The sequence below is a fragment of the Plecotus auritus genome (genome assembly GCF_963455305.1).
Source record: "Plecotus auritus genome assembly, chromosome: 2".
Lineage (NCBI taxonomy): Eukaryota > Metazoa > Chordata > Mammalia > Chiroptera > Vespertilionidae > Plecotus > Plecotus auritus.
The window spans coordinates 180997929-181015047 of NC_137771.1; the positions used below are offsets into that span (position 1 = coordinate 180997929).

The 17119-nt window shown below is 41.0% G+C and overlaps 1 protein-coding gene across 10 annotated transcripts in view; it reads right to left on the reverse strand.

The window, feature by feature from the left end:
- Window positions 1-17119, reverse strand: part of LPP (LIM domain containing preferred translocation partner in lipoma) — a 740460-nt gene that overhangs the window by 480653 nt on the left and 242688 nt on the right. For 6 of the 10 annotated variants that reach the window (XM_080655353.1, XM_080655351.1, XM_080655350.1 and 3 more), the window contains one exon: window positions 14382-14583. The exons of the other annotated variants lie outside the window; for them this stretch is intronic. In XM_080655353.1, the coding sequence (XP_080511479.1) occupies window positions 14382-14574 (193 nt within the window). In that variant the 5' untranslated portion in view covers window positions 14575-14583. The remainder of the gene's footprint in view (window positions 1-14381; window positions 14584-17119) is intronic. 10 annotated transcript variants of the gene reach the window in all.

Below are 17119 nucleotides of genomic sequence, written 5' to 3' on the forward strand. Positions count from 1 at the left end.
CAACAAATGACAAATGTTGGTGAGGATGCGGAGAGAAAGGAACCCTCATGCACTGCTGGTGGGAATGCATACTGGTGCAGCCACTGTGGAGAACAGTATGGAATTTCCTCAAAAAACTAAAAATGGAGCTCCCATTTGACCCAGTGATCCCACTTCTAGGAATATATCCCAAGAAACTAGAAACACGAATCAGAAAGGATATATGCACCCCTATGTTCATAGCAGCACAATGTACAATAGCTAAGATTTGGAAACAGCCTAGGTACCAGTCAGCAGATGACTGGATCAGAAAACTATGGTACATCTACACAATGGAATATTATGCTGCCATAAAAAAGAAGGAATTCTTACCATTTGCAGCAACCTGGATGTAACTGAAGAACATTATGCTAACTGAAATAAGCCAATCAATGAAAGAAAAATTCCACATGATCTCACTCATTTGTGGATAATAAAGAACATTATAAACTGATGAACAAAAAGATAGATACAGAGGCAGTAAAGCATCAAACAGACTGTCAAATTACAGCGGGGAGGTTAGGAGAGGTGGGGAAGATAAGAGATCAACCGAAGGACTTGTATGCATACATATAAGCATAACCAATGGACGCAAAACATTGGGAGGTGAGGGCATGTATGGGAGTGGAGTGGGGGGGTGGGCAATGGTAAGATATGTACACATATAATACCTTAATAAAAAATATGAAAAAAGAAAAAGTTAAAAAAAATAGCAAAAAAAAAAATAGTGATCTTCAGAACATTATAAACTGATGAATAAATATTGATATGGAGACAAAGCAGCATCGAACATACTGTCAAACTACAGCGGGAGGGCTGGGGAGGGTTGGAGGAGGGAGGTAAGAGATCAACCGAAGGACTTGTATGCATGCATATAAGCATAACCAATGGACACAAGTCACTGGGGGGGGGGGGGATATATGTGGTGGGGAGGTGGGGAGGGCAGGCTGGGGGAAGGTCAATGGGGAAAAACAGGAGACATATGTACTATTATTTGGAATACTTTCAACAACAACAAAAAAATTTTTAAAAAATAGTGATCTTCAAAGTATAGTGTAGGCAATTTGTTGTGCATGCAAGATAACATGTTGGGATGGAGAAGAAATAATTAGGAAATCTATATGATGTATTGATCTTATTATTATTCAACTTTTTATTTTAAAATAAAAACACAGGAAATTGTCCCTGATCGGTTTGGCTCAGTGGATAGAGCGTCAGCCTGTGGAGTGAAGGGTCCCAGGTTCAATTCCGGTCAAGGGCATGTACCTTGGTTGTGGGCACATCCCCAGTGGGGGGTGTGCAGGAGGCAGCTGATCGATGTTTCTCTCTTATCGGTGTTTCTAACTCTCTATCCCTCTCCCTTCCTCTCTATAAAAAAAATCAATATAATATATTTAAAAAAAAAACACAGGAAATTGTAAAAATAGTACAAAGACTCCCATGTACTGCTCACTCTACTTCTCCCAATAGTAACATCTGATAGAGATATAACACAATATCAAAGCCAGAAAACTGACATGGCTATATTACCGATAACTAGCCCTTATTTGGTTTTCATTTTTAACTTGCATTCATTTGAGTGTGTTTATAGTTCTTTGCAATTTTATTCTATGTATAGATTAATGTAGCTACCAATACAACCAAGATAGAGAACTGTTCCACCACCACAAAAAGGCTCCCTGTGGCTTTTTCTTGGTTTGAACCCCCACTCCCTACCCCTCTCCATCCCCCATTCCTGTCCCCTAGCAACCACTAATCTGTTCTCCCTCTCTAGAGTTTTTTTCATTTCAAGAATGTTTTATAAATGGAATCATACAGTATATGTAACCTTTAGATTGACTTATTCTTTTTATTAAACATAACGCCCATGAAGTCAACCCAGGCTGTTGCATGTAATAATAATTCATTCCTTTTTATTGATGAATAGCAATATTTCATTATATGGATGTACCAGAATTTGTTTAAACATTTACCAATTGAAGGTCATTTGGGTGTGTTTTTTTTTTTTCCTCATATTTTGCCATTATGAAAAAGTTGTTATGAACACACATATACAGGTTCATATGTGAACATAACATTTCACATCTCTGGATTAAATGTCCAGAAGTATAACTGCTGAATCATATGCTTAGTACATGTTTACTTTGGTAAAAAACTACCAAAGAGTTTTTCAGAATTGTTATCCCATTTTACACATTCCTGCCACAATGTATGAGTGATCAAGTTTCTCCATATCCTCTCAAAGCGTGTTTTATGATTCTTTTTCCTGTTCTAATAGGTGTGTGGAGATATCTTATTGTGGTTCTATATTCATTTTTATTGTCAAAAAATCAAGCTTGATCATATTTAAAATATTAGGCAACAATAGTGTTGCACATTATTTATATATATAAAAGCCTAAGCAACTATTACAACCAGTCGACCGCTCAACTGGTCCACCAGTCGCTATGACGCACACTGACCACCAGGGGGCAGACGCTCAATGCAGGAGCTGCCTCCTGGTGGTCAGTACGCTCCCACAGCCAACCTCCAGTGGCTGGCCAATCTCCTGCAGTCCCTTTCCCCGGCTGGCTGGCCCTGATCAGCCCTAATTGGCACTGGGCAAGATGGCCCCAATCCAGCCCTGATTGCCAGCCAGGCCGAGGGACCCCACCCATGCATGAATTTGTGCACCAGGCCTCTAGTATGATTTAAAAATAAAGAAGACCAAAGAGCACTTCACCACACAATATTGCATTATTCACAGTTTCTGAAGTCAGACAAAGGTGAGGAATCCACCACCTTACCAATCAATTCACTTCAGCAATTAATTAAGCTGGCAGATTAAAGAGACTTCCTCAACAATACATAAACTACTCTTTGTTCTAAAATATCTAATCTACTTTGTTTACACATACTAATTCTATCACTGTCCCTTCTAAACAAGTCACCCAAAACACATCAGTAACACAGAACTGTGGCAACCATTGAAGGAACCCACAGGATCAAGGCTCAGCTTTGCCGCTTACAGTTCTGTAATACTGAACAAGCAACCTGACCATTCTGAGCCTCCAAAACTAGAGTAATAACCCTTGCCTGTACTCAACAATTTTGACTTGTTATATACAGCATTCCAAGGGCCTGTAACTCCTAAAAAATATTAGTGAATTAGCTAGTCTCAGCTAGTAAATAAATGGTTGCATTAGATTTTTTTTTTCTATCCTCACCTGAGAATATGGGTATGTTTTTTAGAGAGAGAAGAAGGGAGAGAGAGAAACATTGAAGGAAGAGAGAAACATTAATCAATTGCCTCCTGTAAGTGCCCCAATCAGGGATTGAACTGCAACCTAGGTATGTGCCCTAACTGGGGATCGAACCAGCAAAGTTTTTGGTGTATGGTACAATGCTTCAATCAACTGAGCCAACAGGCCAGGGTAATTTATAAAACATTTCACACTCACTATTATATCTGATCATCAAAATATCTTATAAGATAATTAAGGAGATTAAAAATTGTGGTAGAGTAGGAGGATGCTGCAGGGACATGCTTCCAGGAATAGGCTGCAATTACAACTGAAATACAGAAAGGCTTCCTGAATAATCAATGGAAAACTCACAGGAGAGAACCCTGATACCCAAGGACTGAAGGTGGAGACACATAGAGACTGATAGGAGGGGTGGGGGTACGAAAGGGCTGGCCAGGCACCCACAGATGGCAACTGAAGTCCCAGAGAGATATCTCAGCTGGGGGGGAGGGGGGTGCCACTGAGAACTCTGGGATCTCATCCCAAAGCTGAGCTCCCCAGCAGAGAGCACCAAACTGAGGAGGATACCCACAAAACATCTAGCTGTGCAAAGCAGTGGGATGCTGTCTACCAGGGAGTACCAGCTGAAAGTTTGGGCACCCTCTTAAAGGGTCAATGCACAAAAGTTCCCCATGGAGCCACTACCTTGTGTTCTGACAGAGGGAGGGTGAAGTGGACTGGAGCTGTGAGAGCAGAACCCAGGACTAGGGACTTGGGGGATAGAGCTCAGAAGGCAGACACCCCAAGTTTCCTGGGCTGAGTCATCCCCACACACAGTGGAGGGCACCTTTCCCACATAGACATCTGCCTTGCCTGGAGGAAGAGAGTGGACACACCCTATTGGAAAACACCTTGCCCTGAGGCCATTTAAGAGATTAAAAGAAACAATTAGACTCTAGGTAGAAGCAAGTGCCCCACCCTGTTGAAAAAAAACTCTTGCCACACCTGAAGATGATTGTGGGGGCGGGGGGGGGGGGGGGAGGGCAATTCAAGTCAGAATCCTATTAGTCTACAGACAGAGGTGGTCTCTGGAGGCTTTGAGTCTTAGCCTGATCCAATTAGACAGAAACACCCTTTAACACTATCCTGCACTAGAGATTGAGAGGTATAGAGGATCTACCTAAAACATAGTCACAAACTGAAACAGACAACCAAAATGAGGAAACAAAGAAACAACCCCCAAATGAAAGAACTAGCGAATTCTCCAGAAGAGATAAATGAAGCAGAGATAAGAAATTTATCTGAAACAGAGTTCAGAGTAATGATGTTAAAAATGCTCAACAGTATGAAAAAAGATATAGTAATTATAAAAAAAGAACAGTCTGAGATAAAGAATGACATAACACAAATAAAGAACACATTGGAAGGAATACACAGCAGATTAGGAAAAGCTGAGGATTGAATCAGTGAACTAGAAGACAGAGTTGAAAATATCACTCAATTAGAGAACCAAAAAGAAAAGAAAGAAAAATTAAAAAACAGGAGGACAGCTTAAGGGAGCTGTGGGACAACGTGACACATAACAATATTAGAATAGTAGGTGTGCCAGAAGAGGCAGAAAAGAAGAAAGGAATAGAGAATGTGTTTGAAGAAATAATGGCAGAAAACTTCTCTAACCTGGTAAAGGAAAAAGTCACACAAGTTCAGGAGGCACAGAGAACCCCAATCAAGAAGAACCCAAACAGGCCCATGCCCAGACACATCATAATTAAAATGCCAAAACTTAAAGACAAAGAGAGAATCTTAAAGTCAGCAAGAGAAAAGAAAATTGTTACTACAAAGGAGTTCCCATAAGGCTGACACCTGATTTCTCATCAGAAACTCTACAGGCCAGAAGGGAATGGCATGAAGTACTCAAGGTAATGGAAACAAAGGATCTGAGACCAAGATTACTATATCCAGAAAGGCTATCATTCAAAATAGTCAAATAAAGAGCTTCCCAGACAAAAAAAGGCTAAAGGAGTTTATCACCACCAAGCCAGCATTACAAGAAATGCTAAAGGTATTGCTGAGAAGAAGAAACAGGGAGAGAAACCTAGCCATACAGAATTAAAATTGCTATAAATAAGTACCTCTCAATAATAACCCTAAATGTAAATGGATTAAATGCTCCAATCAAAGGTGTAGGGTAGTGGAATGGATACAAAAACATGACCCAACTATATACTGTCTACAAGAGACCAACCTCAAAACAAAAGACACACACAGGATGAAAGTGAAGGGATGGAAAAAAAATTTCCATGCAAATGGAAAAAAAAAAAAAAAAAAGCTGGAGTAGCAATATTCACATCTGACAAAATAGACTTTAAAAGCATCATGCTAAGCAAAATGACCCAGTTGGAGAAAGATAAATATCATCTGATCTCACTCATTTGTGGAATATAATGAACAACATAAACTGATGAACAAAAATAGAGCTGGGGGAAGGGAGGAATATACTAGAATATAATAGAAGTAATCCTGCTATTTGCATATTTTAATATTTCCTACAACTTGTGTGATATCATACTATGTTAGTATAGTTTTGGTAATATTATTATACTTAAAATCTTTTTATTCTTGCAATATTAATGTTTATGGCATGTAATATTATTATATGTAAGATCATTTTTCTTGAATAATTGGTGTTTATTGCATGAAACATTATCATATTTAAAGCTGTTTTTCTTGAGATATTACTGTTTACTAGAGGCCCGGTGCACGAAATTCGTGCACAGTGGGGGAATCCCCTCAGCTCAGCCTGCACCCTCTCCAATCCGGGACCCCCACAGGGGATGTAATATCTCAAGAAAAACAGCTTTAAATATGATAATGTTTCATGCAATAAACACCAATTATTCAAGAAAAATGATCTTACATATAATAATATTACATGCCATAAACATTAATATTGCAAGAATAAAAGGATGGGAATCAGGCCTAAACGGGTAGTCAGACATCCCTCTCACAATCCGGGACAACTGGCTCCTAACTGCTCACTTGCCTGCCTGCCTGATCACCCCTAACTTCCTCTCCTGCTGGCCTGGTCGCCCCTTACTGTCCCCCTGCCAGCTTGGTAGCTCCCCACTGCCCCCCTCTGCTGGCCTTGTTGCCCCTCATTGCCGCCCCCCCACCTGCCAGCCTGGTCTCCCCCAACTGCACCCTCCACCAGCCTGGACACCCCACACAGCCTTCTGTTCAGTCATTTGGTCGGCCCTCACTAACCCCCCTGCCGGCCTGGTGGCACCACGCAGCCTGTTTGTTCAGTCATTTGGTCAGCCCTCACTAACCCCCCTGCCGGCCTGGTCACCCCATGCATCCCTCTGTTCAATTGTTTGGTCATCCCTGACTACCCCTCCTGCTGACCTGGTTGCCCCACGCAGCCTGCTTGTTCAATCATTTGGTCGTCCCTCACTAACCCCCCTGCCAACCTGGTCATCCCACGCAGCCTGTTCGGTCGTCCGTTTGGTTGTTTTGGTTGTGACGGTCACTTAGGCTTTTATATATATAGATTGCATGTAACATTGTATTTAAAATTGTTTTTCTTAAAATTAAAAAGAAACTAAAAAACATATAATTAATACTACCAACTAATTTTGTAAATGAAGGTTTTGTGGAATAGTAAAGTGTCATGCCCAAGGTCAAGTGGTTGAAACTGAGGCTTGAATGTAAATGCCCTATCAAGTCAATGCTGAACCTTGGCCCTTTTGAGTGTTAATAAGGCCTGTGAATATTTGGTAATCTCTGATGTCACCCAAAGAAACACAAGTTCTTTTCTCTTCAGGAATATGCAAGGTAAAGATAAAATACATACAATTAATACCTGACCCTTTAATGAATGAACAGCTAGTACTTTTGCCCTCTTGAGGCTCTGAAAGTTAAAACTCATGTGCTGCACACCACAGTGATAGATGAGCCTCAAGATGCTTATCCTGAACAAAAAACGGGGCAGCCAGTCAATTTCAAGTCCCATTAGAGTTCCTGATGCTTCAATGACTTTGTGACTATACTCATGATAGTCCATGCATAATTAAAACACACATATGAGAAACTTCAATTGTTCTTCTGTGATTGCTGCCAATGTAACAGAACTGTCAGGACACATAAAGAGGACATCTCCCATTTGTTCCTCCAAAGTCACAGTTCAGATTCCCTTTCATGGCAGGGAACAGAGGCTGGGATTTCAAACACTGGAGAGCACACCACAGCTCTAAATATTTAGGTGTCACTGTTCAAAGTTCACAATTCTCATACATTTTCAACCACCAATTACTCCAGTTTAGAAAAAAAAAAAAAATGTTTTACTAACTATAAGTAGAGAAGCAGCACCAAATTGGCCTGTACACTCAACATTAAAAATGGTAGGGAAAATCCATTCCAAATTATGTCGTTAATTACATTGCCAGAGGTGGCCATCCATTTCCCTCATGTTTTAGCTATCTGTTGAGAAAACACATGTCCTGTCTAACCAGATTACATGACTTCACATCACTAATGGCTAGTTCCCCACCAAGTATCAATGATTCAGGATTCATGAATTCCTAGGAACCAAGCCCAAATCTTGCTTCAGCCATTTGAGAGAGAAGAGATACAGTGGAATGAACACATTTAGGAAAGCTGGGGTCTAGACCTAGTTGAGTCCCAAACTCTTGGGTAATTTTGGGAAGCCATTCTCTTCCCTACCCTAATGAGTTTCCATGTCCAGCAAGTGAAAGAACTGGACTAGATAGCCTTCAAACTCTTTCCTAGTTCTTTTGCTCAAAGTTTTTTGTACTGAAGGCATGGAATATGGCCCTGGCATGAATGCAGAAAGGAAATAAGCTTGGCTGTCACCTCCATCATGGGAAACTCAGTTGTTTACAGTGGTATTTTGTTCTAGTTACTATGCCTACTCCAAATCAGCAATGACTAGCACCTGCCATTTCATGGAATGGATTAATAACCTTAGGGTAGCAAAAATGCACATAGAGACCTAATAAAAATCTCCTTCATTGCCCTAGACAGTTTTCTCAGTGGTTAGAGCATCAGGACAAGGACTGAAAGCAAGGGTTCCATTCTGGACAAGGACATGTATCTTGGTTGCAGGCTTGATCCCTGGCCCCTGGGGTCAGGGCACATGGGGGAGGCAACCAATCGATGTGTCTCTCTCACATAGATGTTTCTCTCTCTCTTGTCTCCCCCCTCTCTCTTCCACTCTCTTTTAAAAAATCAATGGAAAATGTATCCTCAGGTAAGGATTAACAACAAAAAATAATAATAAAGTATGATCTCCTTCATTTAATAGAAAGCATTCCTCCATTCTCACCTGACTTTACAGGTCTAGATGAAGCAATGTAGGCAGAAATTGAAAACAGGTGCCTTATTTATATTATATAGTTATGTAGAAAGAAGGTAATATTTGTAGGACTAGCATGTGGAAAGAGAAACCATTTTAAAATTAATTTGAAAAAAAGGATCTTGGAATCATAACATAATGGAATGAAAATGAAGAAGGCAATCTAGCCCAATCTCCAAAAAATGGAACCCTTTAAAATCATCAAGAGTCCTAGATATGAAGAGCAGAGCCTAACTCTATTATTTTACCAGCTATGTGGTTACTGAATAGGTTATTTCACTTCTGGTAGGTTACTACTCAGTAAAATGGCAGTAACATCTGTTCCACCTAATTCAGAGAGCTGGAGTAAGAATTTTCTTTTGAGAATTGAATGATATCACTATGTAAGCACAGTATGAACTATAAAGAATTGTACAAATACTAAAGTATTATACTGAAAGGGTCAAATTGAGTCTGTACTCTGTGGATTTACTTTTTCAAAAATCTTACATTTAAAATGTTTTAAAAAATTTAGAGATTGGAAAAAATCAACTCCAGGCCATAAGACAACTCCAATTTTACAAACTTGCCAACTTTACAAATCATTCTGTATGGTAATCTATTGTAATAAAAGATAAAAAATTACAGGTAAATTTCAAAATCCTCAAGAAAATAATGTATAAGTAGGAAATCTCACTTAGTTTGGTAAGAAAGATCTATGCCCTGTTCTGCCATCAAACGCTAAGGCTTTGTTTTGGGGTGTTTTTTTGTTTGTTTGTTTATTTGTTTGCAAATTTCAGGTAGAGATGGCAGAGATTCAGATTACAGAATAAACAACACTACTGACTAGTATCTTTAAGACCAAAAGAAAAATCACATCATCCTGTTGCCCTTATTAGTCTACAATAGAAGGTGAAACAAAACCATACATACATACCCAAACCATCCCACAAAAATGACAAGGACACTTAACATGGAAAAATCTGTATGAAGTAAAAACTTCATATATATATATATATATATATATATATATATATATATATATATATGTGTGTGTGTGTGTGTGTATACACACACATAAGCACATAGTACAGGACACAAAAAGGCATTTGGAAATTCAGGGGCATTCCAAACAGGGAAGGAGACACAAGTTGTTAAAAAATATATATCAATGAAAAGTATGCGAACAATGATAGTAAAATAAAAGAACCCTAAGGCCTAAAAAGCTACTAACTGGGGGAGAAAAATCACACCCCAACTCTTAAGTGTGCCAAAGCCCTTTAGAGTAATATTATACACAGAATACTTTATAAAAGAAAATTATAACATATGGTATATAAATATAAGTTGATATGGAAAAATGTGGGTACTTTTCCACTTTCACAGTCAGAATTAAAAAATGAGAAAGCAAACTCCAGAGATGATAGATATAATAACCAAGGTGAGAAATGTAATTGGTAACTTCAGGGTAGCAGTGAAGCAACTCCTGGGCTAAAAAGCTCCAGAAATGAGTAAAGGAGGCTAAAAGTAACTCTAACACTGAAGTTGAGCTGTAGAACCATAAAGCTTAGTAAGTATTTGAGCAGCTAGAATGTGTGCCTGGATAAGCAGGTTTATGTTTTTGTGGCTTAACTAGCATCTCAAACATACTGAGTACCTAATATGTGTCAGGCACATTGCTTGGTGCTGTTGGGAGTAAGCCCTGAGTCTGCTAAAGCAGATAGATTCATACCCAAGTAAGTTAATTAGAAGACACATGGTAAGAATGGCAGGAGATTCATAAAGAGGTTGTGGCATGGTGAAAAAGGGACCTCACTAGAATATAATACAAGGTCCTGGATAATGCTGGGCTCAGAGAGTACCTGAGGTCTAGTGCCAACTCGGCCCTGAGCAGGCTGTGCATCTCAGAGCAAATCATGTATACTCTGCACTACTGCTCTCACATTTACACCAGGAAAAGGTAGACCATGTGACTTCCATTAGTCCTATCCTTTTATATTTTCTATTGCATTCTTGGAGGTCAATCTCTCAATTAAGCTGTAAATAAAAAGACTTTATGAGACAGAAATTCAGGAGAATATAAGTTAACAGCAAAAGGTAGCGAGAGCTGAGGCACAAGACCATGGCACAATCCATTCACCCTGTAAATAAAAACTGTTACCTACTCTCTGGGGATTTCACTAATGGCACTGAATATTCTAAATGGACAGAAATGAAAAAGAAAATGGATATAAACTTTCAAATGTATAAAAATTTAAGCAAAAATAGCATGAGTTATAAAAATGTTTTGAGTAACGAAGAATGCACTAATATTTAAATCAAATATAAAGTAAAGCAAATCTTGTACTTCTAACAAATATTATGTCATAATATACTGCAGATGAAGAGATGAAGCTGCATTTTAAAAAGTCTGAATATCCATAAACCTTTCCCCACATTTGTCTTTAAAATGTATGTATGCAAGGGAAATGTTTTTGTCCTTCACGTATTCAAAAAAGGTTATATTAAAAAGAGAGAGAGATTAGCAGAATTTCAAGAAAGAATCAAACCTTCAGTAATTAAATGAGACTGAGCTGCTTCACATAAGGATCCCATATTCCAAATTGTTTATTGTAGAAAAAGAATCACTAAGTGTTGCCTTCATCTATCCAGCCATCCGCCATCCGCCACCCATCCAAATATATACATACATAAGAACATACAGACATACATTTGACCATACACAATCGTTCCTACTAAAAACACAGTAGCATAATAAGAGCCAAGAGGAACATAAGGACGAGTGAGAAACCATGTCTTGTTGCTTAAATGGGGAAACAAAGCTTGCATTCTCACAAGGAAGCAGGAAAGAATCTCTGTCATATGGGGCCTCAGTGCCACATTTGCCATGAATAGGACAAGCAGTGTAGCATGCTAGGTAAGGACAATGGTCTCCTTTCAAAAACTTAGTAGTCACGAAACCATACAGAATGACATCTCTCCTCTCTAAGCTTACATTTCTTTATGCGAAAAGACACTTACTACATAGGGTTATAGGAGAAGGCAATGGAATGACAATGAAAAAGCACAGTGCCTCACAGACTACATGTTCAAAGTCTGACAGAGTAAGAGCAGGAGAAATAACCAAAGTAGAAATTTGATAGTCAGAGTAAGACGTATGTGGGAACCCAGGGAAGGAAGTGATGATTACTTCTGATCAAGGCCAGGCCTAGACATTTTGGAGAAGGTGATTCAAGTAAGATTTTGATAAGTGATAAAAGGTGTGGAATGGCATGTTAAGAAAAAGCAAAGAGCTGAGCAAAGAGAGGCAGAGTATCAGAGATTACACCAGTGTCCCTAGAGAACAAGAGAGACAGTACGTGAATTTCACACAGTGCATTAAAGAAGGTGGGGCAGCTCAAGGCAGGAGAGTCACCCAAGAGCTAACTCACCACAGTTCATAGCATTCAGAGTGAAGGAGTCTAAGGGAGATCATCATACGCAGCTCTCCTCTCTCTCCTGCATGAAATTTATTAGCGAACACTTAATATAGGACCTGCCCCTTATATTGGTTGTGCATCGAATGTCATACCCATACCCACTAAAACTTCCTCACACATTTGTCTCCTACTCAATAAGGGACTCTGTCTTTATTCCTTTCATATTAGAGAGAGGTCCATTTTAGCTCTCCCTAAAAGTTAGGAGACAAAATAGCAATCCCCCTGGGGAAACACTGAGAAAAAAAATGTTAAAGCCAACATATGGCTCTTCTTGTCCTTGGGAGGAAGGATTCTCTTCCAGATCCCATTCCTAAGTTCTGCAATCACTGAAGAACAATGAGGCAAAGAAAACTAGTTCCAGGGAGTCCTGATTAACTGCAAAGCTGCAACCTCCTGCAAGGCCAATGTAACTTTAGGCACTTGGGTGGGGAATAGCAGAGTGCCAAGGGCATCGTTTATTGTTTTTCCACAGAAGCTCTCTGATGGTCTGGACATTGCACTTTCTGGAAAAAAGATGTCGAAAGAAGCACAGCCTCAGCTCACATGTGCATGCGGGTGCCTCATCCCCCCACCATCTGCCGAAGCATCCAGCTCCCTTATACAGCTAGTCATCTGGGCCAGGGTTCTGACTTCAGTCCTAAAATACTAACAGACTAGTAAAGTGTTGACTCGGGGCAGGGAGAGGACTAAAATGAGAAAAGAGAGGCTGAACTCTATCACAGAGTGTGAAAGGATTTCAAGCAAAAATGCTGTGAGAAAAACACTAATATAATCCAAGAAAGAAGTAAAACATCCTAAAGAGAATACAGTAATTTTTTTTGAAAAAGCAGGATGAGGGGAGGGAAGAAAAAATAGAGAAAGGGGGGTTGAATCTTCTTTCACTGTCACTTCTGTCTCAGCAACCAGAAATCTAAAGTTCTTCTGTTTATTAGTTATAACACACTGGTGGCCCGGTGCATGAAATTCGTGCGGGGGGGGGGAGGGTAATCCCTCAGCCCGGCCTGCATCTTTTCCTATCTGGGACACCTCGGTGGATATCTGACTGCCGGCAGTTGGACATCCCTCTCGCAATCCAGGACCCCTGGCTCCTAACCACTCACCTGCCTGCCTACCTAATCACCCCTAACCACTCTGCCTGCTGTCCTGATCACCTCAAACTGCCCGCCCCCCCCCCCCCCCGCTGGCCTGATCGCCAACTGGCCCCACCTGCCTGCCTGCTCACCCCCAACTGCCCCCTACCGGTCTGCTCACCCCCAGCTGCCCTCCTGCCAACCAGCTTGTCCCCAACTGCACCCCCTGCTGGCCTGATCACCCCCAACTGCCCACCCTGCCAACTTGCTTGTCCCCAACTGCCCCCCCTGCTGGCTTGCTTGCCCCCAATTGCCCCCCTGCTGGCCTACTCACCCCTAACTGCCCTCCCCTGCTGACCTGATCACCCCTAACTGCTTATGCCTCAGCCTTGCCACCATGGCTTTGTCCAGAATGACATCTGGAAGATCTCCTGGGAGGTCTCCTGGTATAATTAGCATATTACCCTTTTATTAGTATAGATTGTTTCATGAGTTTGGATGAACTACTGACATTGATTAGCTACATGTGGCATCACTTCATCCAGACAATATGGCATTCTTTGTGCTTCCTATGGGGTTTAGCAGGTTGAATGTGCACATACATATATGCCTAGGATGCTAAGCTCATGTAGATCTCCAAACTCCACTTGATGTAAACTGAATGTACTGCTATTAAAACCCCTAACACAAGGCTTCACTCACATTGCTCAGGTGCTTCTACAAATACAGATCTCACAGAGCTCTCTAGATAACTTTATCCTATAGCAGCTTAGAGGAGGAAAAAAAATAGCCAGAGAAGGCAAACCAATTCTAGGTGTCTTATTAGGTTCATTTCATGTGGGTTTCCCTTTAGAGTACATGGCAGTTTGAGACACTTGTCCAATGGCAAGGGGAAAAGTCCACTGGGGGGTAGACACATTTCTGCAGGGCAATGGGAGGGAGTAAAGGATAATGCAAAAGGACAGTGAGTTACAAATGAAGAAAGCAGGGTCTTAGTTTTGGCTCTAGCCCTAACTCATTGTGTAACCATAGCCATATACGAGGTCTTACTCTCTTTACCCTAAAAGAAGAGTTGGTTTAAATGGTTCCTAGGTGTTCTTAGATGTCAACCAACTATAAGAAACACACTACAAATTTTTGAGCTACCTTTATTCAACTCATTGTGCTGTCAATCACTTTTATTATATTGAGTTCTCCCTCTCACTTTGGCTACCCAATTCTGAAATACCACACTTACCTTCACCTCCAGGTTGCTTGTATGGGTTGTACTTGGGCTTTGGAGCAACTACTGGTGCAAACTTTTTAGGTGGCTGTTGTGTAGACACTGAAATGCTGGGGGTCCCAAAGGAAGGTGTGGTCTCCATCCTTGCAGGCACATGGCCTAGGGGCTCACCAGTACTTTTGGGTGGCAGCCAAGATGGGTGAGACATTGCTGGAATCTGAAATTAAAAAAACAAACAAACAAACAAACAAAAAAAAACACAAATGCAGTTGTTTTTATGGAAGCATGAAAACGAGGCAACATACCTTAATTCATTGTTATTTCATTTTAATCTATACTCAGTAAAATCTTGAAAAAGCTCTCTGACAAGAAAAAAGAAGAGAGAAGATGAAAGAGGGGAAGAAGAAGAGAAGAAAAATTGAGCACTCCGATGAACTAATCTTAAACACCTCTCTTCTAACAGGTACCTATGTTAGTGCCCAGCACTCCTCAGGCAACAGATATAAATAAGAAATAATCCCTAGCTTGAAGGAGTTTCTATGGTAAGAGAATCTTATACCAATAAGGTTGAAAAAAGCTTCATTTTTATTAATGATCTATTCAAATAATTATCACACCAATTAAATGGTGATATGTACCTAAATGAGGTGATAAGTTATCTATGTGAGAATTGAAAAAAGTGTTGCTGCAGAAAAAAATAAGATCACTCCTTGCTAGCAACAGAAGACCTCATTGATTCAGTGACCTTCAGACAGAGCCCAAGTGCTGAGTAGAGGGTGGGCCTGAACAATGTTAGCAGAGTTACATGTACACAGGCCTTACATTTAGTGTGGATCGAGGAGGAAAAAATAAAAAGTAGCTAGTAAAAGAGCTAAAATGTGGAATGAAACCAGAGCACAGTCAGCTTTGCCTGCAAGCTTGAGGAGCTTAAACTTGTTGAGGCATTAAGGAACCTCTGAAAGTTTATTCTTAAAACAGGGCATAAAAAGTACTTGGCAAGATACTTTAAAATGGTCCCTCTGGCATGTGCAATTCTGTCCCCCACCAAGGGGCACTTGGAACTTGGAGGATGAGAACACCACTTGCCACTATGCCTAGGATAGTTATTAGCACTTAGTGGCCAAGGGCCAGTGTATTGAATACCTGTAATGCACTGGTCAGCTCCACATGACAAAGAAATGCCCTATGAAGAACTATGCTGAACTGATATCACACTGGACCTTTAAGAAAAACTTAACTAGGAGGGGGACAGACAGCCTAGACGAAGTGCTGTTCTAATCAGATTAAAATTCACCATGTGAGGAAGAGAAACCAAGATGGCGGCATAGGTAAACACCTAAACTGCTGCCTCGCAGAACAATTTAAAAACTACAACTAAAAGACAAAACGTCTATCACCCAGAACCATGGGAAAGCTGGCTGAGTGGAAGTTCTACAACTAGAAGAAAAGAGAAAGAGCATTGAGATGTGCACAAGCTCTGAAAAGCTGAGGTTCGGAGGCGCGTGAATCGGGCTGGCGGCGGCTGTCTGGGTGCGCTGCTTCTTTCAACCCAAAGGGAGACAAGCTCCCAATTACTCCGAACTCCAGTTTCTGGGGAGATGCTGGGGACCCAAACTCCTACGGAGAGAAGCTGGACTGTCTGCCATTGGGTCGGAAAGTGAGGGTGGCTTACTTGCAGAGGTGCGCCCAGCAATCATTGTTTACTGCGCTGGGGCACGGGACGCGGGGACTTGGAAACACGGAAACGCAGAGACAGCTGACTGGCAGCCATCACTGTTTGCCAGGCCCTAGCCTAGTGACTCCCTGAGACCCCGCCTTGCACAATCTACAAATGCAAGCTCCACACAGCAACTTTTGCATATAAATGGCCTGCCATATCTCAGCTTAACCTAACAAACTGCAGCTCTGGTCAGACAGCTCCAAAACCTCCAAACCGCAAGCAAAGAGGAGAAAACTGTAGTTCTCGCTGTAGCTCCTGCTGGGTGGCCTCAGACAGTAGCTGACCTGCACCCCATTGGAGATCCAGAAGCTAGTGTATCTAGTGGTCAGTGTGAGACGACGCCAGATTTCAACTCCTCACATTCATAAGTGACACATTCAAGAGGCAGACTCAGTGAGCACCAAAGCTCCACTGAAACAAGTCCTGCCCCATAAGCGTATCTCTAGCACAGCAGTTCTTCCATTATAGACACAGCGGGTGCTCACAGCCAATTGGCCTGGAGGTCAATTCCTCCCAGTGACACCAACAACAATCAAAGTTTAACTACAACAAGGCTGTACACACAGTCCACAAAGGGGTGCACCAAGAGTGTCCACCTCAGGTAACTGGGAGGCCGACCCACAGGGCCATATAGGACACCTAGCATCCAAAGCCACCCTCCCAACTCAGGGAAGCAGCGAAAATGTGGAGACAAAGAAACAGATCACAAAGGAAAGAAATGGAGGAAAACAAATGACTGGATATAGAGTTCAAAACCACAGTTATAAGGTTTTTCAAGAATATCCTAGAAAAGGCCGATAAATATAACGAGACCCTCGAGGATATGAAAAAGGACCAACTAGAAATTAAACATACACTGACTGAAATAAAAAATATTATACAGAGACCTAACAGCAGACTAGAGGAACGCAAGAATCAAGTCAAAGAGTTGAAATACAAAGAAGCAAAATACACTCAACTGGGAAAGCAAAAAGAAAAAAGAATCCAAAAAGTTGAAGATAGTGTAAGAAGCCTCTGGGACAACTTCAAGCGT